The sequence below is a fragment of the Thermobia domestica genome, chromosome 14 (genome assembly GCF_964235325.1).
Source record: "Thermobia domestica chromosome 14, izTheDome1.hap1.1, whole genome shotgun sequence".
Taxonomy (NCBI): domain Eukaryota; kingdom Metazoa; phylum Arthropoda; class Insecta; order Zygentoma; family Lepismatidae; genus Thermobia; species Thermobia domestica.
This window is the reverse complement of record NC_137467.1, coordinates 45,076,638-45,104,209: the sequence shown is the minus strand read 5'-3', so window position 1 is coordinate 45,104,209 and position 27,572 is coordinate 45,076,638. Positions and strand designations below refer to the sequence as shown.

General features: G+C 36.6%; 1 protein-coding gene across 1 annotated transcript in view; it reads right to left on the bottom strand.

Moving 5' to 3' along the window:
- The window catches only part of LOC145669663 (putative cytochrome P450 301a1, mitochondrial), an 84,589-nt gene that overhangs the window by 39,003 nt on the left and 18,014 nt on the right, over nt 1-27,572 (bottom strand). The window contains exons 2-3 of the mRNA XM_081737920.1: nt 7,588-7,821; nt 5,901-6,147 (exon numbers count right to left, since the gene is read on the bottom strand). Of these exons, the coding sequence (XP_081594046.1) occupies nt 5,901-6,147; nt 7,588-7,801 (461 nt within the window). The 5' untranslated portion in view covers nt 7,802-7,821. The remainder of the gene's footprint in view (nt 1-5,900; nt 6,148-7,587; nt 7,822-27,572) is intronic.

Genomic DNA, 27,572 nt, shown 5'->3' with positions numbered 1-27,572 from the left:
TGTTGTGGACAAACACCGTGTGCGTGGGTTTTCTCGGAGTTCTCCCGTTTCCTCGCACTTTCTTCCTTCCACCCTTTCATTAATTTCTCATCATCATTGTCTCCTTTAGTCTAGCTAGCAGAAACGTGGAACGTAAAACTTTAAGATTTCGTTGCTTTTTCACTAAAGAATACATTTTTAAATGGAAGACACAGTGGCTCAATGTCACAGTTCTCACTTCTAGTGCAAGGTTCCTGATTACATCCCAAGCTATTTAAGATTGTGATAGACAACATGCTGTACTTTAGTTTTATCTTAGGGTTCTCCTATTTCTTCCCATACCCTTATTCCACCAATTCTTTCATGGTCATTCATTTTCATTAATTATCTGTCTCCTTAAGCCTATAGGACACAGAAGTGGCATGTAAACTTGAAGGGTTTCATTTTGTTGTTTGTAAAAGTGAGTCTTTTAAAATAAAATTATATATTATGTTTGTACCGGAGCTCCCTCATGGCCATATGATTAACACATGTATATACCTTTGTCGTGGGAGATCGGGATGGAGTCGGTTAAAAATGACGTATTTTGTAACGTTATGTAGTAATTTAGTAATTCTCAATGGCGTATTTAGGGGGTGACTATCGGTTTTAAGCCTCCCCCGAAATAAATTTGATATATTCAAAACTTCATTAAAATTTGCCGTACCCAAAAGGAAAAATAAAGTGCTTGTTCATGTGTTGTGCATAGCCCCTTCCGAAACAAAATCCTAAATACGCCACGGAAGACATGACCTCGTAATCCGAGACAATCTTGTAAAATGCAGGACGAATACAAACCCTAGTCAACCTCATTACTAGGCGCTACTTCTACCTGCTACTGAAATGAGGTTCGAAGCTCATGTGAAGAAAAGATCCAGAGTAATATCAAGAGACAAAGACGACAGAACACATAATAAGTAGTACTATAATGCATGAATCGTAGTATAATGTCTTTAGTTTGACAGTATTACATAGGGCACTCAATACACAAAGTCGTTTTGGACATTTAAGAGCTTTATTCATCAGCCATACAGTAAAAAAAAAAAAAAAAATTAATTGCCCTCGGTTACAATATGTAACTATGTTATAATAATTTGAACTAATAATACTCAACGTAACTATGATATCGTGAATTTTACTGATATGCATTTGAACAACAAAGAACTTTGTGGGGAAATCACTGGATATTTCAAATCACGTTGTGCAAAAATATCTTTGTAGCTTGGTCACTAGAAGTAGATCCTCACTTCTAGGTATGCTGAGTAGATATTAGTATAGTTAATACTGTGCGCTATCTCTGTTTCCTCTGAATATTAATTCTCTGTTAAACGCCGAGAAGACCAATGAAATTTCATCAGACATGGGCTACAAATGAACTATACTTCTTTCTACAACCACTATTCGTTCGCTTAAGTATCAAATGGACAAGCTCGAGTAGCATCAATGCTGTCAAACTTTAAACAAAACTTTCCTGTGTGTTATCAATGTCAACTTTCAAAGGAAGTTGAGTAGGAGTTTACTTTGTGCCAACTATACGAATCCATAGTGTAAGTAGTAGTAGTAGTAGTAGTAGTAGTAGTAGGGATAATCATAGGCGCCGACTTGAAGAAAATATTGGGGGGGGGGGGCCAAAACAATGAATAAATATATAATCATATTCACCCGTTTTCTACCAACTGCTGGATAAAGGCCCCCTTCCCTCCAGATCTCGGTCTGCTGCATCCGCTCCACTGCTAAATTCATGACCTAAGTCAAATTTGCGTAAACGCATTGAAACAAATTCAAGTTCAAATTCTGGGAACTTCACTGCACCACATTGATTTTCACTTCTTATATCAGTGTTACCATAGTATTTGTTGAAGGTTCAGTGCTCTATTAACTATTTTAGGATTTTTGGTAACTTTTGTTATCATGGCGTACTATGGTCTTTGACCTCTTATTTAGGTTCTATAACAGGTACTTAAGTCGTTTTTTTTATTAGTTAAGTCAAGGATGGACAAAAGAACACCCCAGATGCGTTTTGGAACCAGACGGTCAACTTGGCTGCCCAAAGTGGGTGTGGAAGGGCGAGACTTTTTACTTTTTCTTAAGGCAAATTTTAAAATAATTCACGCCTATAGTTTTCACGATATCAGATTGGTTGGATATTTCTCAAATTTTTCTGAGATCTCTACGTGAAGCCGAATCCGGGCACGAGGGCCGCAAATGTTCCGAGGGGCTGATTTTTTCAGAAAAAAATTCAGTTTTCCCGATTTTTCCGGTTCAGGAATATGATACGTACATGTGCGTGGCACCGCTGCAAAGGGCTTGTTATATGAAAGAAAATAACGTTTAAGCCATGATTCTAGCCTAAATAGTAATGACGCAGTAAATTTTTATAACAAGTATATATGTATGTGTGTGTATAAAGAGAGAGAGCCTAAATTCAGATTTTCAACAATTTTTCTGCCCTTTGTATTTAAGATGCAAGATTGGAATTTTGCACACGTATTATGTACATAACAATGTATTTTTAGAAAAAATTGAGATCCCTACGTCAACCCAGGCCTAGGCCAGAGGGGCAAAATTTTTTGGTTGGATTTGCAAAAATACTTCCGAGTTTTCCCTAATTATCTGGTTTAGGTGTATGATACGGACATGTGAGTGCTACTGTTGGAAAGGGCTTATTATACTGAAGAAAATGGCGTTTGAACCATGACTCTAGGCTAAATAGGAATGACGCAGTACATTTTTAAAAAAATATTTTATACCTAGGTATATATAGAGGAAGTTCGGGTATTATGGAATACTATTTTTGTTTCACTTGTAACTCAGTTAATAATTGCACATTGAAACAAAAAGGAAAACAAGTATATGCCTTACATATTTGGCTTTATTTATGTATATCTTGATAAAGAAGTTTCGTTACAGGGGTGGGTAAAATTTATAATTTGTAAAGAAACCACTTTGGAGGGTAATATGAAATAGTCGGGTATATGGAATACAAATGCTATATAGAAAAGGAAAAAGTTTTCTGTTGAACATACAATGAATATAGTGACAATATATGAAAATTCTGAATGCCAAGCCATAACTGATTGTGATTACTTGCAAAAGTCATAAATATAAAACTCTGCTTCAGGATCGGTACAGTCATTGTGTGCTCACATTAAACATGATGAACACTGGACCCAAGCTCACCCCTTGTATCATCAGACAATTTGCTGTAATAAAAAATACACTTAGCATTGTTGTCATCATAAATGTATGTTTAATTGCCCAATACCGATAGATATTTTTGTAATCGGAATTCCATACGGAATACGGAATACCATGCTTTTCTTGCGGGTATTCCATATTGCCCTTCACGCCAGCTTGGAAACGAAAGAGCTGTTAAACACATTCGAAGGCGTATAGGATAATGGCGCTTATCAAACTACCACTCTGTATATCCAACGTCATAGTAAAAAAAGAATTGTTGTTCTATTACATTTCAATAGGAAAATACAGGTTGTAAACCACTTACCTGTGAAAGTATTCCTAAATAAGAAATCAGATTTTCACGTCTACCAACACAACGAATGTCACAATCACATGGACACTGACTGTAGAGCATCATAGGGACGTGAGGTAGTAGTTTCTTTCCTCTCCGCTTGGAAGCAACACATTACAGGCGAGCTAATGAGGTATTCCATATTATCCGACTATTCCATAATACCCGAACTTCCTCTATTTATATACATATATAAAAAGATGGGTCACCTTCAGACTTTCAAAAATTTCTCCCGACCTCAGTTTTCAAGATACAAGAACGAAATTTTGGGCACGTATTACGTATATAACAAGATTTTTTTAAAGATTCAGATCCCTACGTGAACCTAGGCCCGGGCCAGAGGGGGCACAAAAATTTTGATTTTTTTAGAAAAATCTCATGTTTCTTTTTTCAATTTTCTTATTTCTGGTGTACAATACGTACAAGAGAGTGGTACCATTGGAAAGTATGATCTATCCTGAGAAAAACGAGGTATGAACCACGATCCTACGATAAATAGTAAGGAAGCAGTAGCTGTTTGAGTGAAAGTCTAAAATTTACCTCAAAAAGTGGAAATCCTAAAAAGGTTAAACGCCGATTTGAAAACGGTGCTTTTTATCGAATAAGAAGGCTGTTCCTCATATTGAATTAAAGGCACGACGTAATTTACGACAGAAATTCTTGCTCCTCTTTGGTAATTCTTCCTCAACTGGATTATATTGGGGGGGCGAGGACCCCACATTTAAATATTGGGGGGGCCAAAAGTGCCCTGCCCCCCCAAAGTCGGCGCCTATGGGGATAATAGTAGTAGTAGTAGTAGTAGTAGGAATGGGTTAGAAGCCCGGCAGAGGTTAGTTGGGTTCTGTTCTCGGTAAGAATTCCTTCTGTGCTTCACACTGACTTTTGGCGTAGGTTAAAAGTCACTGGTCGTCACAAAGTAAACTCTTGCCGGAAGTTTCCACATGTGGTATCCACGAAGCCAATTTTCAAAGGAAATTTTCCTGAGTAGCAACAATGATCCCAATTTTCAAAATGAATTTACCCAAGGAACCATTAACGATGTTAATTTCCAAAGGAAATTTCCCGGAATATCTTCAATGATGCCAATATTCAAAGGAAATTTCCCAATGTAACTTCATGCCAGCCTTCAAAGGAAATTACTCACAGAAACATTAATTGCCAATTTTCAAAGGAAACTTCTTTGTGTAGGATCAATAGCATCAACTTTTTAAAAGGAAATGTCCACACGTAGGATTAGTGATGTGAATTCTCAAAAGAAATTTATCAGTGTAACATCAATAACGTGCATTTTAACAGGGGATTCCAGCAATTTTCAAAGGAAATTTCCCAATATATATTCAATAATGCAAACTTTTCCAGAAAATTTCTCAATGATGTTATGTTCAATGATGTTAACTTTCAAAGGAAATCTCGCAGTGTTGTGTTCATGAAACCAATTTTCAAAGGAAATTAGTCAATGTACTACCAATGCTGAAAACTTTCGAAGGAAATTTCTACCTATAGTATGACTGTTGACAACTTTTATACGAGATTTCTAAGTGTTACATTTATCGTGTCAACATTCGGAGGAAATTCCATCCGAGATCTGTCTCAAAACCTCCGTCAATTTTAAAATAGTATTCAGCACTAAGTTCACATAAGATCTGAAATAGAACCGAAACTATTATATTACTAGAGCAAATTTGTTTATAGTCTAGGAGGAAATTAAGCTAATTGAGTACTAGAATAGGTATTATTCAAAGTAAATTCATAATCTCAAAGCTATATGGAGATTAAAATGAATTTCATATACAAAATTGAAGTAGAAGTTTCTCTGAATAATTCTGCTATAAAAATGGTCCCTAAAATGTCCGTCAAAGGCAAACTTCCAGAAAATGAGTTTTCCCAAAGTAAAAGAGAAACCATCAACTTGGCAACCCATGTAACGTGAATTTTATTTTAGATCCCTCGTGGCTAAGCTGTTAGTGTACTCGTCTTTGGCGTAGGAGACCCGGGTTCAATTTCCGGTGAGAACTCATGTGGTTGGGATCCCATGTAAGCTGTGTCATATAGTCTCACTACAGAAAGGGACGCTAAAATCAAATCATACATGCATTTATAAACTCTATCGTTAAGAAACATGCATGAGAAGAGGCACATCCAATCATTTGCATCGACAATTATCACTTATAATGTGATAATGAGATTATTGTACATCATTTGATAAATATTGAAAGAAATTGTTATTGTAATTTTTAATACACAGTTCTGTTTTTTAATGTTTTTTAAATATTCCTTAAATTCAATCCACAGTCCTTAAGAAAAGCATCTACGGAAATATATAAAAATGTTTCGTAATATTTCTACTTACACCCCAACCACTCCAGGCAGATCTCCGAAAAAGTCTTTCCTCACAACACTTTTATAATTAACCAAACAAGGCATCGAAGGACGATATGGCGTGGGACCTTCATTTCTGTATACTTTCTTGATTTCGTCTACGTCATACACAAACAACAAATCGGGTCTCCCAATCAACCCTGATAGCTTCACAATTTTTCCATACTCCTCATAGAACAGCCTAGAAATTGTAGCAACATCTGATATGTCATATTGACCTTGAGAAAAGTAAAACAACATCTAGTTAGAAAAATTGATATCACTTTTTTATGTATTCGAAATGAATTAAAATTGTTTGCAAGTGGTGTTACTTTGATATGGTGAAATATGACTACAAGAAATAGATTCAACTCTGGAAATATTAATTTCATTCATACTTAAAATTAAATTCTAAGAGGTAATGATATAATTCTAGCCCGAATGTGTCATTAGCCATGGAGTATAACGTATGACAATGCCCTCTCTTTAATAATATTGAGCAGGTTTTTGGTTTTCAAATTACAGGCTACCAAATTTGGAGTTTCCACTTAGTCAAATTTTCATCAAAGAAAAAATCAGAAGTTCGGGTTCATCTCCATAACGTCATAATTGTTGGGCATCGAAATGTTATACTATACAAATTTTCTTAAAAGTAATTATTATCTGTTTCAATAGCATTTTGCAAAACTATCTGGTTCACTTTCTAACTGTAGATGCTATACAAAATGTCTTGGAAACAATTATTAGTTCATGTTGTAGCATTTTGCAGATGTTACCAGGCTTACTTTCAAACTGGCTCACTTTCCAAATTTAAACACTATACGAAATGTCTTTGAAACAACTATTAGTTCGTGTCATAGCATTCTGCAGATACTATGAGGCTTACTTCCTAAATTTAGATTGTATACAAAATGTCTTGGATGCAGTTTTAGTTTACGGAATAGCATTTTGCAGATACTATTTGGTTCACTTTCTAAATCTAGATTGTATATGAAATGTCTTGAAAAGAACTATTAGTTCAAATAATAGCTTTTTGCAGATACCATCTGGCTCACTTTCTAAATTTAGACATTATATGAAAGGGTATTGTAAACAATTACTAATTCATTTAATAGCATTTTGGAGATACTATCTGGCTCACTTTCTAAATCTAGATGCTATACAAAACATCTCGGAAACAACTATTAGTTCATGTAATAGCATTTTACAGATGTTGTCCAGCTCACGTTCTAAATTTAGATACTATACCAAAGGTCTTGAAGACAATTCATTTAATACAATTTTGCACATATTATGAATTTTGATTTTCTTTATAAAGTTTCTTTCTTGAATAATATGATGTATTTTTTTAAAAAAAATACAAGAAGTTTATTTTTTTTAAAAAAAACTGACTTTGCTGCGTATATGGAACGATTGGGGACGTATACTCGTTCAAAAACAAACGAAAATGATTATTAAGATCAGTGTACCTATGATGAAGTTAATCTTGAACATACTTACAAAACACACACCGACACACACACTCACATTTATATATATTAACGTATTGGGTTGAGAAACTCTTTGCTTTTTTAATCCATACAGCTTAATGGTGGGACGTTAAACCAAATGTTTCTTTTGCAAAGCCACTTTTCAATCCCACTGAGTACATTTGTCTCATATGTCATAATAAGACTTACCTATGAATGGCATCAGCCTCCATGTATTGCCTATCAACGGAAGAGGTTTTGGCCCAGGAACTTCACTGTATGGCTTAGCTGTAGAGAGTTCTGACTCAATATCTATCGCTGCCACTCCTAATGATCTATGTCTTTTGACTATATTATGAAGAGATCTTCTCATCTGCCGTGAGTTAAATATCGGTTTTAGTACAATGTATGGTCTAGCTTCCATCTTCAAGGGCAGCAATAATTCTAAAACGAAAGAAAAATTATTATAAGTGAGGGGAGTCCAACATTCATTATACGCCAGAAAATACTGTAGAAATTTTACAATATTATCGTAACTCTCTGGGGCACTTTTAAAAGCTTTGAAACCTAAATAAAAAGTTCTTATCTGACAATTTGAACATAAATCATTTCGAACATATGTTGTTGGGTATTAAAAATGCAGGGGCGAATCCAGGACGGACTTTTGCGGGGGGCGGGGGGTTGTGATACTGCTACTTAGAGCTACTGTTAAGAGCACCAAACTCTGGGATAGGTTTTATTTATATATAAAATAAGAAAATTTTCTCTTCTGGGGGGGAGATCGCCCCGATCGCCCCCCTGGAATCGCCCCTGACATCGAGAAGGAAGACTGGATTGGGCAGTCTTTTATTCACGAAAACAAGAATCGTGGTCATATTAGAGAGTGAACAGTTTATTAGTGGCAGTGTTGATTATTGTTGCCTGCAAGACGAGGAAATTTTTGTCTCGTCTTGATAGTTATGTCGTAAACGAGACAATAAATATATAGTCAAATTTGACACAAGACGACAAATATGACCATTTTCGTCTCGTAAACACGAGGAGAAGTTTTACGAGCCTCGTAGGTAACACTAGCTTATTCAAATCTGAGATCGGTGGGCACGGTGGCTCAGTGGTAGAGCGCTTAGCTCTGATGCTTGGGGTCCCTGTTTCGATCCCCGGTCAAGCAAGTTTGTGGCGGATAACATCACGTCCGTGTGTTTTCTCGGGGGTACTCAAGTTTCCTTCCACTTTAGGGGGCCGCGGTGGATCAGTGGTAGAGCGCTCATCTCTGGTGCATGGGGAGTTCAAACCCTGTTCCCACCAAGTGAACTTTGTAGTGGACAAACACCGTGTGCGTGGGTTTCCTCGGGGTTCTCCCGTTTCCTCTCACGTTCTTAATTCCGCCATTCCATTCATTTCTCATAATCACCGTCTCCTTTAGCCTAACCGGCATAATTACAGGACGCAAAACTCAAACACTTCATTTCATTTCATTTTTCCTTAGACTTTCCCATTCCACCAATTCTTCCATTATCATGCACTTGCTTTAATCACCATCTCCCTTAGCGTAAAAGACATAATTATCATGGCACGTTAAAGTGAAAAATTTCATTTCATTTCAAGTCTGAGATCTCAAGCACTGTTTTAGTATTACCTGATTAAGTTTCTTATACCATGGCCGGTGAACGATGGTTTCTGACAGCTTTGCACAATTTGGCAATGTGCGGTGAGGCGAGCAGAAAACAGCAGGTCAACCAACCTAAAGATCAGAACCTGTCGCGTCTCCATGGTAACCACCGCACATTGCCAAACTTTCACTCACCCCCCTCACACCCTCAACGAAGAAGCAGACGATTCTCCCCTTTTGCGAGAAGCACATGGCAACACTGCACTCCTCAGTTGTCCTCACGAGCTGAGCTGTCAGAAATCATGGTTCGCCGGCCAGGGTATAGACAGAATAATTCTCATAATTTCCAGTTGAAACTAATTTTAAAAATCGTAACATAAATTTTGTGCATACATTTTCAAAATGAGGTCACAAATAATTCAAAACGAGAGGAGAGAAACTGTTTCAGAATTCGGGTCGAGACGAGAAAGAATTATTCAAGGAGTGAGAATATCTTTCCCATTTCTCATCTCGTGGTCACACTAGTGCTGATATGATTGTTTCTAGGCTATTGAACAATACATCGTCATCGAATGTCTCAACAATTTCAACAGAACAAGGGGAGAATTGTGATTTGCGACTATGCATTATTTTGTACCCGTATTAAATGGAATCCACAAAGAGCGCTGCAAATATGAACTTGATAGATACAAGAAAGGATCAGAAAAGGCAGAAGTATGTTTTGCATGATGTCACGCCGCCCCCCGTACATATCTTTGCCGTTTGTAACTTTTAGGAAGTGAAGGGATGCCATAGATATTTCTTGGAAGTGGGGAACACCGTACCCCACGTTCCTCCTCACTTTTACCCCTGCATGCAGTATCCAAACGGCCTGCCGCGCCACTTAGTAAGAGGACATACATCCTATATGTATGGTTATGGGAGAACAAATCGCCACAACCTGAACTCTTGAGTACAAATTTGGAGTTGTTGGGTGTTAGTTGACTCCAACTAACCGAGCGGGGTAGACCCCTATAGACATTTATATGGCATATACATGCCCGTTCGAAATGTAGTTATTTATCCTGCCATAACCAAACAAATCAACCAATGTACATAAGTACTAAGGAACAACATCCAGTTCCAGTGAAAAATTATGTAATTTATGTAAAAATTGTCCTCATCATTCATCTAAAGTGATTGTATGTAAAATATAGATTTAGATATCTTAAGCAATCTAGGAAAATTTTAACTTGTTTCATTTATTTCGGTTTATGGACAAAAGTGTACTTTTGAAGTGTTCCTGAGTAGCCAATTTTATTTAGCAAGGCTGTAGCCAAAATATTTAAATTAAACGAAAACAACGTAAGAGAAAGTGACGATAAAGTTACAAATAATGTGTGAGCATAACAAACATCGCTGTGTTACCAAAATGTAGCCACATTTCAGTGGTTTTCCTTCTTTCTCCTCAAATGTTCCAACCTGAAACACTTTCAGCTGCAAAGCTAATGATCCCTGGATAATAATAATAATAATAAAAAGGTGAAACTGTGTGATTTAAATCCAGACCTTTCTCTACTACGCAGGAAAAATAACATGGAATTCTACAATGCGTAATTGTAAAAAAAAAATACGATCTTCGTCAGATTTAAATAACATTAAATTAAGGACCCTACGATAAGATAGATATGTTGTTTCCTTGAAAAAAAATAGGCCCTAGCTGTACAAAGTCAATTGGGAACTTTGAATAAACTCAATGAATAGACTGAAGAATTGGAAGCATATTTCTCAAAACTATCTTAGAAAATGTAGCAAAAATTCCGATATGGTGCGCTTAACATAAAATAGTATTCAATATTTCTAAAGCAATTTACTGTTCGGTTTTATAAGAGTTATTAGAATCACTCACGTTAGTTAATGTATTAATTTCATAACTATGTTGCTTTTAACGATGCGGAGTCAATCCATTAAGATTTTCACGGATAACGTTGACTTTAACGATGGGGAGTCAATCCATTAAGATTTTCACGGATAACGTTGACTTTAACGATGAGGAGTCAATCCATTAAGATTTTCACGGATAACGTTGACTTTAACGATGAGGAGTCAATCCATTAAGATTTTCACGGATAACGTTGACTTTAACGATGGGGAGTCAATCCCTTAAGATTTTCACGGATAACGTTGACTTTAACGATGAGAAGTCAATCTGTTAAGATTTTAACGGGTAAAGTTGTCCTTAACGACAAGGACTCAATCCGTTAACACTTTCACGGGCAACTATGACTTTAAAGATGGCTATACACGGAATACTGACCGCTTCAACTACCAGCATAAATACTTAATTCCTAAATGTAAGTTTCACGTGATCGATCCACTTTGTTGTCCTGTTCAAAATTTATTTTTCTTAAATGCATTTTAGTGACTATTTCTGCAAGGATTGCTTCTGATTACTTTCTTTATTGATTACATTTTCTCCTCGACAAATTCTGCTCACCCTGTGTCACCTTGCAAGATCTTCATAGGACAAGTGACTCATAAATGATATTGAAATGAAATATTTCAGTTCAACGTCCCACACTTATGCCCTTGAGCGTAAGGGAAACGATGAGTAAAGCAAGTGAATGATGATGAAAGAAGTGGCGGAATGAAAATGTGGGAGGAAATGGGAGTACTCCGAGAAAACCCATGGATTTACTTGGCCGGACATCGAATCGGGGACTCCACGCACCAGAGGTACGCGCTCTACCACTAAGCCACCGTGCCCTCTTAAAAGTGACTCAAGAATGCTAAGGTAATTAATTATACGAAAAGCGACCTAATGCGTTAGACTCTCAATCTGAAGACTCCTCTGGTAGTTCCGTGTAGCGTAGTCGCTAACGCTCTCGCCTTCGGTGCGAGCAGTCCCGGATTCGATTCCCGGTGGGGTCCCTCGGTCGGAAAAGTGTAACACTTTTTCAGGCCAGCCACCCTGAATGAGGTTTTCCTTGGTTTTCCTCATTCACACCAGGCAAATGCCGGGGTGGTACCTAAGTTATAGGTCCCAGGCCGCTTCCTTCCTTCCTTCCCCAATCCTTTCTTCCTTCCCTTTCCCCGGATTGTGTGCTCGCCGAGGGACGTCATCCCTCAAATTGAGAAGGGCTAAATGACCTTACATGCATGCCGAAAGCCCAGACATCTAATTTCTAAATCGTAAATCCTGAAGACTCCTCTGCCATTGGCTCGAATCCCGCTCACACACCATGAGCGTTATATATTATTTCTTTCTCATTCGCATTCAGTATCATCGTTCATTTCTCATCGTCTCCGTAAGTCTAAAGAATACAATTATGGATCGTGAAACTAGAAATAAATCAATATTTTACCTCTCATATTTTTAATTGTATAATCAAGTCTAGGAGACTTAGATGGGTAGGTATTGTAGCAGGAATGAAGAAAGTACAAACGCTTTTAAAGTTTTAACTGGAAATCCAATCGGAAAATGACCATTAGGTAGACCTAGGACTAGATGGGAGGACAATATTAAGATAGATCTCGAAGAAATAAGAGTACAAAGCAGAAACTAGATCCAGTAAGCTATAAGGATAGAAGTCAGTGGAGAGCTTTTGTGAACGCGGCATAGAACCTCAAGGTGACCAGACGTCCCGTTTTAGCCGGGACAGTCCCTTTTATCAATCATTGTCCCGTTTTTTTCTGATTCTGGAACGGGACGCATAAATGTCCCGTTTTTAAGCAAAAATGACCCAGGTGTCCCGTAATTATTATTCAAAATATAAATTGTCAATACAAAGTCTACATTCTTACGTACCAACACTAATTGGAGAGATTCATTTGAGTGGAACTCAAATAAAGTATCTCCTGACAGCTGCTGGGTAGAAGTATTTTCCTATTTCTGTTCTTATAACGTACCGTACTCAAATCTTCTAATACTTGTGAAGTTCCTTCTCTGTTTACCCGGGACTAATGCTCCAACTGAACGTGTATTCTCGCACATGAATGCTTTGTGGATAAGTGATAAAAAACCCAACTGCTTGCAGACACTTTGGAAGCTGTGCTGACCAGTAAGATTAATTTTGATCAGTCTTGTACCAATTTCTACAAATTGTTAAGTGCAAACAAACAAAGAACTTTTAAAGAAGGTCCATTAATCACAAAAATGCCAGTCAAAATTACGCTATAGATGATGTAGTGAAAGTAATGATATAGTAGAGAATAACAGTTATTCGATAATGAGGTAAGTAGTTTATTAGTAGTCAAAAGTATTGTTGGGTAGTACTTAAGTTAGAAACGCTGTATTATCACTCTTACTTGTGTATTTTGTAAAATTGAAAACACTGCTGAGTCGTAAAATGCAATCTGGAAATCAGATATTAACCCCCCTTCCCCCCGTCACTGATCCGTATGCGTCCCGTTTTTACAAGTAAGAATTCTGGTCACCTTGTTGATCCTCCGGTATCCATAGGCCATAGAGTTTAATTACTTATTTTTAATTACAAATATTGCTTTTATTTCACTATGACCATATGTTTAAAAATAAATTCTAATAATTAATAATCAAGTTAATCTTCATAATAAAAAAAAAAACAATTATCACTTAGAAAATTATTTTCTTTTCAAGATACCATATATTTTTTTTTTTTTTTTTTAATTTTCCTTCTGGAATAGAATGCTGAATCCTCTCACGTGTGTTTGTGACATTAAATGCCTTAAACAATCAACATCGTTAGAAAGAATCTTGATGTTTTGAGCTTTTATTAGTATTATTACAAGTTTCATTTGTGTGGCTCTGCCTGCCAAGCTTGTCCACAGAGAAAATTCCTGCGAGTTTTCTTCCATGAAATACGGATGCAGTGGTTACTGTCTGCATGAAAACATCTCTGTTTAACTGATTCTTCAGAAGAAATTTACGTCACTGCTTGTATCCGGTGAGGTGAGGGAAATAGCTGCGCCGCAAACATACGTGCGCTGAGGTTAAAATAAGACCATGCGAGGAATAATAGAAACTGCCTTTCGCTCGTTTCAAATTACATTTTATGTCTGTCTTTATTGCCGATAAATGGAATTTGTCTTCATGTTACATTTTTTTCGTCTGTTTGTATGTGTCAGGGGCGGATCCAGGACGGACTTCTGGGGGGGGGAGCGGTCAGTAGTAATATTGCTACTTAGAGCTACTTTTAAGAGCTACAAGCTTTTTATGGGTGGGTTTATTTATATATAAGATAAGAAAGTTTTCTCTTCTGGGGGGACGATCGGGGAGATCGCCCCCCTGGATCCGCCCCTGGTATGTGTGAGAGGAGAAAATGACGTGTAATGAATTCTCTCAGTTTAACGTCCCATGATTATGCCCGTTAGGCTAAGGGAGACTAATGATTAAAGCAAGTGAATGATGACGAAAAAATTCGTGAAATGAGAAAGTGGGAGTACTCCGACAAAGCCCACGGACGTGATGTTGTCCACCATAAATTCACTTGGCCTAGGATTAAACCAGAGACCCCACGTACAGAGGAAAACGTACTGCCGCTGAACGATCGTGGCTCACGTATACGAAGAGAGATCCAGAAGTAATACCTACTATTTTTTTCGTGCGAAATATTCTAGAGATGATCAACCAAACAAGTGGGCCTACATCTTTTAAAATAATAATAATAATAATAATAATAATAATAACAATAATAATAATAATAATAATAATAATAATAATAGTGTATCTGTTGTGTGTTTGTATGTTATCAGCTTTTCGCATAGAAAGAAATCGAAATCACCTAGAGCCAAGAGTAAAAGTGATGTGGAACGTGAGAGGACGCCGTTCCCCCACTTCCAAAATATTTTTGTCATTCCTCCACTTCCCAATAAAATACAAATTGCAAGGATAGGCAGTAGTAAGGCGTGACGTCATGCGCCCCTGTACCGTTTTAGATCTACTTTTAGCACTGCCTACAACCACCAAATTCTCTATACAAATAGACCTCTATCGGATCTAATCGTCTACGAAGACGGTTTTCTAATTTTTAGCTTGAGAGGAAATTGCGGGAGGATTAAAAGTTATGCACGTCTCTGCTTATTTCTAAGAATGCCGGTATACAACTCCCATTACATATTTACTACGCAAGCTTACATAACAAGAAAGAATAAAGGTGTTGTTCTTTGATGTTTATTTGTTTCAGTCATTTCTTTACTTCGAGTTATTTTGCACACATATATATAGAAGTGGTAGTATATACCAACACTTCTCGCTTTAGTAGAGAGATTAGACTAGAGATGAAATACATTATTGGGACACGAATTTAATTGAAAATGACCAATTCTCAGTATCTATTACCGTTCTAGTCTATAGTAATAGACGATAAAACTGGAAGTAGTTGATTTCTGCCAGTTCCAGTATGAATAAACAGGTAAGAGAGAAGACGGAAATGAAATCTTTCAGTTTAACGCCCCACGATTATGCCCTTTGGACTAAGGGAGACTGATGATTGAGCCAAGTGAATAATGATATACTTGTAGAAGATTTGGTGGAACTAAAATATCGGGGTAAAGGAAGTCCAGAGCAAACCCACGGACACGATGTTGTCCACCACAAACTTACTTGGCCGGGGATCAAACAAGGGACCTCAAGTAACCACAGGTAATCGCTCTACTACTGAGCCACCATGTCCCCCAAGGGAGAAGATGGAATGGATTCTTAAAACATTAAATTGATTTCAAAATAAACGGAGAGCTTCCTCGTGGGTAAACGACTATCGTACGCGCCTTTGGCATAGGAGACCCGGGTTTGGTTCCCGGCTGGAGCTCATGTGGTCTAGATCCAGCGTTAAGTTACAGATTCACGCCTTATATGGCCTCGCTGCTGAAACGGACGCTAAACTCAAAATCAAATCAAAAGCAAAATAAACGTTTCTTGCCACTGCGTTTCCCTCATGGGTGCCCGAAGGGGAAGACAGGCGGAGCCCGAGCCCCAACTCCCCGGCTCGCGAAAATGTATTAAATTTCTTAAGATTTTCTTCAAATAAATAAAAATATCAAATTTAATAGAGCAACCAGGGTTTTGAGCCCCTTCCCTAGAAATTTTTCTTCGGGTACCCATGATTCCCCCCTAAATATCGTAACTCGACACATATTCGTATACTTTCCTAAAAAAAAAAAAAAAAAAAAAACTACTTGTTTAGCACAAAAATAATTGATAGGCCCAATAAACTAAAGATTTGATTACCTAACTCATCATCTGAACTACACTATTTGTCTTCTAACAAAAACAATCTAGTTTTATAATTTTCCATAAGAATATGGGTCTTAATACTGAAACATTTTCGACTGTTAGGTATTTTTTTCTTCGACTGTAGAATAACACTTGTTCGATACTTCATAAACGTAGTACCTTGTATTATTAACCTCTTCACGGATTTGGCATCAAATGATGCCACATATTTATCGGGAAAATAATCCGACTTTTTTTTTTCTTTTCGGGAAGAAGAGTGCGAACTGAAGGTAAGTAAAAACAAGTGCTTCAGAACATTATTTTTATTTTCCTCCAGTTCACACTCTTCTTCGTGAAAAAAAAAAAAAAATCGGATTATTTTCCCGATAAATATGTGGCATCATTTGATGCCATTGAAGAGGTTAAACCCCACAACTTTAAACCCCTCCCAACAAAAAATTCTGGATGCCCGCCTGCTTGTCGCTCTCTCTTATAGTTTCTGCTCTGTGTAGATCAATATTGAAACTGGAAGTTGTAGTAGATGTCTATCATTTCAGTTTCAGTTTACAGTTTTCAGTTTACAGTGGAATGTATTCTTGGGACCACTGGCGCAAATCCCGGGGGAGGTGAGGGGGACATGTCCCCGCCAATCTTGGAACCGGGGGACTGTCCCCCCAAAAATCCGATATGAAATGTGCATTTTGGGGAGAAATATGGTGATTTGTGTCCGATTGCCATAAGGGAAAGTGCGATTAAATTGATGTTCCCCAGATTAAGCTTCAAATCTGCTCGCCTCCCAATGTTGAAGACAATTCTGCTCCCCTGATCTTCCACAGCATTATTTTTCAACATCATAAATATTTTGAACATAGCTTTAAAAAATATATGCGAAAGGTCTTACCCGTCTCCCCCCCCCCCCAAGGCTGAAAGCAGATTTGTACTGCTGCTTGGGACGTGTAATCAATTACCGAAAACCACTTCTTGCTACTTTCTATAGTCATCTATGTTAAGACCAGAAGTAGTTCATTTCTACTACTTCAGTTGGATCGATCACCTTGATCGAAAACTCAAATTCCTCTTTATGATACATCAAATTTTTCCTGAGATTTTTGTGGATGGACCGATAGATACACATATGGACAAAGAGAGTAAGCGTAATGAGTTCGTTAAAGCAGCTCCTTAACAATGAAAATTTTCTAAAAGTGGATGTGAAGAAGAATGGGAAAAAATAGGTCAAAAGGAAAACCTAGTATGAAATGTTACAAGTAGTGGAGGAAAAAAGATAACTTTAGATGTAAATAAAAGAAGATAAAATTGGTTTGGAAAGTTGGTTGAGAAGATACTGTACTATGAATGACGTATTACCAAAATGAATTCAAGTTAACTATAAAAACCGTGATGTATGGAAAGTGAACCATCAGCAGTTAATTATATAGGGGAATACATATGATGATGAGACTCTTTAAAGTTCATTTTCTAAGCGCATAATCCCATGCGAATTGAACACTTTCAAACTAATCAAATTGTTTCAGACTTTGAGAATTTTTCGCGCCTTATATAGTCAATAGCACAATGGCAAACTAAGTACATAATTGGAATTTTCTTCTTAAAATTATATTAACGAAATTATTTGGGTGATCCCAAACAAAACGGACTAACTATATTTTTGGTGGAATTGAAATAGAATGACATTTGTGTTAAGAAGCGAAAAGTTGATCACTCGCCGTAGAATCTACTCTTCACAACAGCTTGCTTCATCTCTTGGGAAACTGAAGAAGCTACAAACTTGGTTCACTTTCGTATGGTAAAGCTCTCAGTTCACAAAATGCCACTCTATCCCAATTTCATCACAAATGTAGTTTGTATATTTTGGCATGGGACCAATAATTTGTATTCATTACTTATTTTCCCAAGAAATGTTAAATGCATGTGGTTTAAATTCAGCTTTTTGGAAGGAATGTAGAGAAGTGTTTAAACTTATTTAGAAATAAGCTTTAATCTTTGCGATATTGGGTTTCTATTTTATTTTATTTTTTCTTGAATGACAAACAAATCTGTTGATATCCGAGAATCGCTTAATAATTATTTTATTTGTGGCTGCCAATTCCTTTGAATTATTTTTATCACATTTTCCTCCACCGTTATTATTATTGCTGTATCTTGGTTTAAACAGGTCTCAGCTTAACACGAAGCCGTCTCTGGCAAGTGCAGATTATTTGAAGAGGTTTTCTCAGGCCCGTATCCAAGGATGGTCTATTGGGGGCGCCGAGCCCCCCTAAATTTTTACAGCTCCCCTAAACTTTCACGGTAGGCTTGCAAATGAACTATAATATGTTTAGATCGGGCCCCCCTAACTTCTTCCGCCTCCCCTACATTTTTGGGCTGGCTATCGGCATGCTTCTTCTCCAAAGAACTTCCTGAGAGGTGTCTACAAACTATTACTGATTTTTGTAGGTTTGCTAGATGTTTTGAGTTTATCTGTTTCATTGCGTCACAGTACTTTCAGGGACAATACTTTATTATTATTATTATTATTATTATTATTATTATTATTATTATTATTATTATTATTATTATTATTATTATTATTATTATTATTATTAATCCCGGGATATTTTAGCTTACTGGTCATCCCAAGGAAATCCTCTTCGAACCCTCTGAGTAAAATATTTCTCTACAACAAAGTACAGACATGAATTATTGTTTCGCCTACATCTAGGATAAGATAAATGTTATAGTGTAAATTATCTGTAAGGCTGTAGGCATAACATAAATAGATCGAATAGAAATCCTTCTTTCGCCTACACGTTAAGATAAGACAGAAATAATGATATGCATTTCCAGTAGAAGTGTAGCCAGAATATGGATACAACAGGCAAATAAAAATTCTTATTTCACTTACATCTAACGTAAGATGGAGATGATACAAAATTTCATGCAGAGCTATAGGCAGAAGAGAAAGATGAAACAGAAATTCTGATTTTGCCTACATTTAACATGTGACAAAGATTACACAAATTTCTAGCTTTGTTGTAGTCAGAACAATAATAGGTCAAATAGAAATTACATCTTTGGTTTAGCATCGTATAATTATGAACCAAATCTAAGGAAGAATGTGGTTATGAGAATTAATAAAATAATGGTATGAAGAAAGTTTAATGAACCGGGAGAATCGAAAAAAAAAAAAACACACACACAGAAACATACATAATGTTTAAGTTCACTTGGCACGAGTTGGGATCGAGCTAGAGATCTCAGCGACCAGCAGCCAGCTCAAACGTTTAAGGGGGGCGGTTAGGGGCGGCATCCAACCATATTGTATTTCATTTGCAAGCAAAATTTAAGGGGATGTCAAATATTAGGGGACCTAGCCTCCATGTCACACACCCCCCCTTCCGTGGATACGGGCCTGGCAACCAGAGATCTGCCACTGAGCCACTGCTGCCCACAAAAGATCAAACAGAAATTATTGTTTTACCTACATTTAAGATGAAATAGGAGTAATAGTATAAATTGGCAGCAAACGTATGAGGAAAAATAGGAATTGGCCAAACACGAGTGAATCCACCTTTTCATCACTTTTCCTTTTTTCGACATGAAAAGAGATGAAAAGCTACAGTGAGACTACAAACCTGAGATACCGTAAACTGTAACAGTTTATGAAATTCAACGCATAAATTTATGCGGAAGAATTAACATGGGATTGAGCTAATGTTTATGCTAATCTCCACTTGTATAAACCACTTACAAAAGACAGATATGCTACAGAAACGTAAATTCACGAATTATGCAGGCGTTAAAATATGGCTACACAATTAGCTATGCTTATCATCAAAAGCTTATTATTTTTAACACATCAGGAAGCTTATCAGCTGCTGAAATAAGTTGGCCCTTTTCTTATCTGAGAAATTTCTGTATTACGGTAGTGCTTCATTAGCAGGATAACTGTAGAAGTGCTGTAAATGGAAACAAATAACCGAATTTTGTATTTCACAAATTTAGAAGAAGTGGACGAGCGTGGATGTTCCCAGCGTTTAATGTAACTAATGATCTTATCAGAGGCGTCATTTAGGTGGGGGGGGGAAGAAGGGGCCAATTCTTTCATCAATTGTCTACTAATATATTACTACAAAACGTGAAAGTCTTATGTCGGTGGTGCTCTTGCCTCCCTCAAGCAAAGTCTGAAATGACGCCCCTGGACCTTATACTTTGAAAACACAAACAAAAATATTCCACATTTTTCTGATGTTCCTATAACAAATATTTATGGACTTACTTTAGCAAAATCTCAATATGGCTTCCATCTAGTGTTGTATTTCTCCACATACATTTGAGATGGAAAACATCTAACTATCTGGCTTTTCTTCCTGTTAAAAGGGTCCAACTTCCTTTTGCAATAGATATCTGCTTATTTGGATTTTAAGTTTAGCGTCCATTTTCAGCGCCGAGGCTATATGCTGCCTGACCGAGGCTATATGATGGAATCTGAACCACAGTAATACATAACAAATCCGCTCACACCAGAAATAAAACCCACGACACACGTGCATGAAAGGCGCACTCTAGCTACTAAACCAGCAGGAAGACTATTAGTCTGTTTGAAATAAATGTTCATTTTATTTTAAATACGGAATGTTTTTTTTAAAGATATTAAAATACAGATTATTCCAATAATCTTTATAGATACACAAATTTCTTGTGAAGATTAATGTATAGCCAAACCACAATGACTTGGCCTCTGCTTGCACCACTGACCATAGACGCCATTATATTCTCCAAAGACGAAGGTATAAACTGGAAACAATTTATTATTGATTACTTCCCTTCTTTGCTGCTCTAGTGGTTAGAGCGTGCTCGCGGTCTCGGGGTTCGATTTCCGGTGGAAAAGCATTGAGTAAACTTCAGTTCGGATTTCACGTTAAAATATACATAGGTCCTACATCTCTCATTAGTCATAGTGACTAAAATATACTATAACCTTCAAGAGACAAACAAACAATTGATTATTTGTTTTAAACACATATAGCAATGAACCTCAATCACAGAACGAAGATATCCACGGGAGATCCATCCTTCGCCAGTGGTCGCCGTATGAGATATGTGGAAGTCATATTTCCATTTATAGACAGGAAACAGGTCTAATTCCGAGATTCGTGTGGGACAGTTCATGGGTTTTGCGGGGTGGAAGAAACTTTCGGATTTAGAAATATTGTCTCAAAACAAGAATATCCCATTGAAATCCAGAATCCTTAAATATTCTACTGCGAGCCTGAATGTTCTGGAACATATGTTAGACCTATACAATGTGAAAAATGTCCAGAAAGTCAGCTTATAAAATACCAGACTCAAGTGATCACGATCGCACCATATAATCAGTGTTAATACTGCGTGCGTGCGTAACACATCATATCTCTCATCCTCTTGTCTCGAGATGACGACCTTGTCCTTCAGGCAGCATAGACAAAGTGAAAGTAAATGACCTTCTGGAAGTCCAGTAGTATCGTCACAAACAAAGTGCAATAATCAGCTTATATTTAAGGAGTTTATGTTTACCGTTTCTTCCGTTTAGAAAATATTATGATCAGCATCACATAAATATCATGCATGTTTCCTTGTTCCTTATTGTATTATTTTGGACAAAGATCTACAGAACTAACAGGCTTTGAAGGTCCTGATAGTTGTTTAGCACAAGGACAAACTCTGCAATAACTACACAATTTGTATTTTATCTGTTTATGCGGTTACTTAGCTCCAATGGAATATGGATGACAGCGTATGCCTATTCATTTAGTAACTGAATGAAGTGTGCAACTTAATCAGGCTATAAAGTTGTTATAAAACGTATTACTAGTTATGTGAAAATTAAGGGGAGATGTGGGTCAGGGAAAATATTGTAATGAATAAATACAGTGTTACAAAATATAATGTTTGCTCAGTATTTGGCGGTTTTTAGTGTTCTAAACGTGCTGTGTTTAAGTATGGAGTATCTTATAGAAACACTAAGTTTCCCTATTGCTCAAGCGGCTAGCACACGAGCCTTTCGTGTAGGAGTCCTGGGTTCGATTCCGAATCTTAGCGCTTTGAAAGTTTGAACAAATTATAGTGGCTTGGATTCCACCTTCAGCTGTAGATTTCACTTATCATATAGCCACGATGCTGAAAATGCTACTGAACTCCCAATTACAAAAAGACTATGTTCGAGGATCTGTCTCTAGACAGGTATCGTATCAAAACCTGAAAGAGATAGTATATATGTTTATGGAGTCAGCGTTACAAATGTTGATATGAACTCTAATTCTTATTCTGAAAGGAAAGGGGCAGACGGCAGAGTGGTTTAGTGGTACACGTTGGCAATAGCCGAGTGAATTCGAATTTTCGGTTTCGGATTAAAGGGCGCAACTCATCGCGAGTTCGATTCCCATTGAAGAGCATCCACACTGATTGATTTCATAGTGTCTGATGAAAGCAAAGATACTTTGCCGAAACTGTAAGGCTATTATTTATTAATATATCATATGTTTTGGATCAGAATTTGTCTTTTATTTTATATTAGAAGTTTCGAAGCTAGAACGAGAGGTATTGAAATGAAAATTTGAGTTAAGTCTTCCCCAGTCGTATAAAGAATAAAATGTCCATAATTGATTTGTTTTCGAAATATTCTTCTTCTTATTATTATTTTTTTATTTATTTATTTTATTTTATTTTATTTTTTTCTTTTTAGTTTTAATTGAGCGAGCACTTGTCTCTGTGACTACATTGCATTTGACCTTTACTATCCAGAACGCTTCATGTAGATTATTATTTATGAAAATGATTGAACTAAATGCTTTCAAAGCGTGCCTATATAATACTTACGAGCTCTTAATTTTTGAGTTAAATAAGAAGTAGTAGTACTGCTGGACGTGCAGATTAAACCTTGAATAATTTACATTAAAAATACAAATCACTGAACAAATAACGTTTATTTTAACAAATAATAACTGTGTAACAGTTTCGTCTACTAACTGAACATATTGATTTCATCAGACACTGTAAGAACATTACAAAGTTGCACCTAAATATAACAGGATCCCGGAAACTGGCTCTGAACACTGATGGGTGGTCAGAACATACCACAGTGGGGCGAAAACGCAAAAAGCTGGCTAAAAGTAAAAAAACGAAAGTTAGTAATATAGGAATTTTTTTTATGTAGTTGGCTAGAGTGATGTTACAAGGGCCCAAATCCATAAATAGAATAGGGTTTTTTTACTTTATTCCGATTACCTGAGCCACTCTTAAATAGACTCTTTAATAGGTCAAATGCGTAGAGAACAATAGAAGAATTGTGACTCGTCCGTTGAAACGGTTGTAACTTTCCAACGCGTTTATAGTTTTTAAATCTGTAAAATTTTCCTATATCGTACTGGTAAGTAGAATAAGTGCATGAAATGAAAAATTAATAATAATGATGTAATAATTTATGATTTGAATCGCAAGTCAGGCAAAATTTTCACATTGTTTATATATTTTATTAACTTAAAGCGTTGAAAACATTATGTGCACCCTCGTGCACCACGTTCATATTTTGTAGAATGGTAGTCTGAATATTAATTAATGCTGTCGATAAAAAGGTAGCTGCCAAAACGTGCCAATTACGAAACGTGTTGATGTTAATTATTGTTCATTTAATGTTACAGTGACAAGCCGTTGAAGTTATCATAACCGAATCAAATATCAATAATTTGTGTCATTTAAGTAATAATACACTTCTAATAAATAAGAACGTAAGTAACAAGTAATTGTTCATCAAAATATGTGAAAAAAGTGAATGTTGTTAAAGATACATTGTGAAAATTATGAAGTATGTTGACATTCTTTTTATTCCGCTATTTTGGATCCGCCATTAAAAAAAAATAGTTGCAGAATCGTAATCAGCAACCTCAATATCCCCTTTATCGCCACGTTTGAGAACATTTCTTCGACTTTTGCTAATTTTATTCCGCCATCTTGGATCCGCCATCTTGTTTTTTTCAACTTTAGTTGCAGAATCGTAATCAGCAACCTCAATAACCCCTTAATACTAAATTTCATTCAGTTTGAATACAGTTATCATATTTTGGCCAGCTTTTTGCGTTTTCGCCCCACTGTGGCGTACTCAGCCAATCATAACAAAAGTTGACAAAAGTTTAGAACCAGTTTCTGGGATCCTGTTACATTTAGATGCAACTTCCTCTTGTTTTTATACTGTCTGATGAAGTCAATATGTTCAGTTAGTTGGCGAAACTGTTACACAGTTATCATTTGTTAAAATAAACGTTGCTTTTGTTCAGTGATTTCTATTTTTAGTGCAAGTTATTTAAGATAGCAAAGCTAGTATCAAATCTTGAAACAAGACGAAGCATCAGAACAATAAAAATAATAGATTCTCCAAGTGAATCAGCGATTGGTTTTCTATTTTTGTTATACTTCAAAAGAACAAAAGCTTGTATCATTACGATATTAAATGAACACCTTTCCTGTCCTTAATTAAGAATAGTATTAACTCTTCTCTCATTGACATTGAGTTAATTGCAATTAGGGAACATGTTAGTAGAGCTTAAACACCAGGCTTAGACTAAAACAAAGACGTTGTAAATTATTTCTCTCCTTTAACAATCGTTGTATGCAGTTTAAGTGACATGCTTGATATTGTTAGTGTGGGAAAGCATTGTTATGTTTTTTCTGTAATCTACGGCCATTATTATTGGAAGAACATAGGGAAAGTAAACGTGATTGCATTACCATTTTCTCTTAACAGTACGTGATGTTTTGCACGTGAGAAAATTAAGATCCTAATTATAGCGAATTCATATGAATGTTATATCATAAGAATCAGATGCATGTCACGTATGAATGTTGACTTTATGCAATACTTGTAAGGTAAAAGAACAACGTTAACTCCACGAATTATGATCACAAGGGCGTATACTAAATGTCACCATAGAAGAGCGGGATTAAAAGTTTCCCTTTGTGTACACCACTGTGTAGGATAGGTAGGAAATGGTATTATGCTATTAAGGTTAGTCTAGAAACATGAAATTACGTCGTCAGAAAGAAATACAATTTTTCACCCGCAGGAGGTATACTTTTCAGTCTTTACGAAACTTATAAAATAGATGGCAATGTTGTCGTATCCAACTTGGAAGATGGAAAAAGATCTTTGAGTTAGAAGTTTATCTTCCCTTCTTTAATTTTCTTCTAGCGAAGGATGGAGTAGACGATGTGGGATATCGTTTCTCTGCGTTCTTCGTAAAAAATTTCTTATTAGATCTTCCATTCCTCTAACCCGACACCGCTGACCAGGGTCCAGTAATCTGCAGCTTGTGCAGAAGAAGGAGTTTGAATCTAATCGTGCAATTTCTTGTAAAGAACGCTGAACTAACGAAAATGTCGATTGCTGAGAGCACTTTTCTTTCGGTATTTGCAGTACATTGCTTGCCTTTGTTTACGTCATACTGGAATTGCTATTAAATACACATTTGCAAAACATAGATTTAAACAAAGATGTCATAAACGGCAAGTCAAATTGAACCCAGGAATCTGCAATGGCGTGCACACAATGTTATAAAGAGGAGTTAAAGCACCCAAGTTCATATCATATGTCATTGATCTAGTAAAGGATAAAGTACACAAAATTTTGAATTCTTATCTGCAGCTTGTGCAGAAGAAGGAGTTTGAATCTAATCGTGCAATTTCTTGTAAAGAACGCTGAACTAACGAAAATGTCGATTGCTGAGAGCACTTTTCTTTCGGTGTTTGCAGTACATTGCTTGCCTTTGTTTACGTCATACTGGAATTGCTATTAAATACACATTTGCAAAACATAGATTTAAACAAAGATGTCATAAACGGCAAGTCAAATTGAACCCAGGAATCTGCAATGGCGTGCACACAATGTTATAAAGAGGAGTTAAAGCACCCAAGTTCATATCATATGTCATTGATCTAGTAAAGGATAAAGTACACAAAATTTTGAATTCTTATCCAGTATAAGCAGGGATAAAAGTAGATTTGAAAAGGTAGGGGAACGGTAGGTAGTGGCATGACGTCACACCGTTCCCCTGTCTATCTTTGCCCAATGTAATTTTTTAAGAACTAGGAGACGCCGTACATATTTTTTGGAAGTGGGGGACGGCGTATCCCCGCGTTCCCCCGCACTTTTACCCCTGAGTATAAGTGTTTAGAAACACGTTGCTCTTTTAAAACTTCATATAGGCCTACTGTCGGTATGGAGTCATAACACTCTGTATCGTTGATGACTATATAACAAAGAGAAAGAAAGGAAAATAGTTTTAACGACAGGATTAGCGAGAGAGAATAGTGTTGTATTTACGAAGATCCTAAAATAGTTATTATCAAATACTTGGAATTAATGAAAGAAGTGGCTAAATTGTTAATACATTGTAGAGACATTATCTTACATTATTATATTGTTAATACACTATTTTATTTGCAAACTAGTAAAATATCAATCACTTCGTAAATAAATAATTCATTAAAGAAAATTAACCTATAACATTTTTATCGACGCCCATTATAAAGGGTAATTAGTGTTGAACGTACTGTTCATCTGTTAACTTTCAAACTTATTGAAGGCTTGGAACGCCAAGAGGAGTAGTTACGTTTCGCACTTCGTAACTGGATGTTTACTTTCTATCGACGACAGGAGAGAAGAAAGCATGGTAATTCAGGCCCGTATCCAGGGGGATCTAGGTAGTCGGCCCCCTTAAATTTTTACTGGCCTCCCTAAAATTTTCACGGTAGGCTTGCAAATTAACTATAATGTAGTTAGATCGCCCCACCCCCTAACATCTACCGGTCTCCCCTACATTTTGGGGCTGGCTATCGGCCTGGTAATCATGATAAATATTGGATCCGAGATTTGAACGGATTTACATTTTCATGGTCCCTACACAAATTACCGTTCCTTCTGGTGTTAATGCCAGTTGTGCCTATTTTCCATTCTGCAAACTCTCATTCACTGTTAAAACTTTATCCTTATTGTAATGATTATAATTATACTTCGTGGCATTTTAATGGTCAATTATACTGCCTACTGCACCTGTTGCTATACTTACCAGGGATGATATCGAAACTGCACCTTGAATTGGGAGACATTCTATATATTTCCTGATAGGACTTCTCGAGTAAGTTCCAAAACAGGTGTTCGTTTCATGCCCGGAAGTGGCACCGCCTTTGCAGGGGCTAAAATATATAGAACATTTTTACCTATTTTCTATTGCAGGTGTACATAAAGTACGTTACCCCTAAAAGTTCAAAAATATGCTAAAACGTCAAAACACCTGTTTCATCATTGTAAAAGCATAATTTAACGAAGTTAAAATATTTGCCCCAAGGTCCCCGCAGGGTCCCAGGGGGGGTCCAACTCAAAATTTG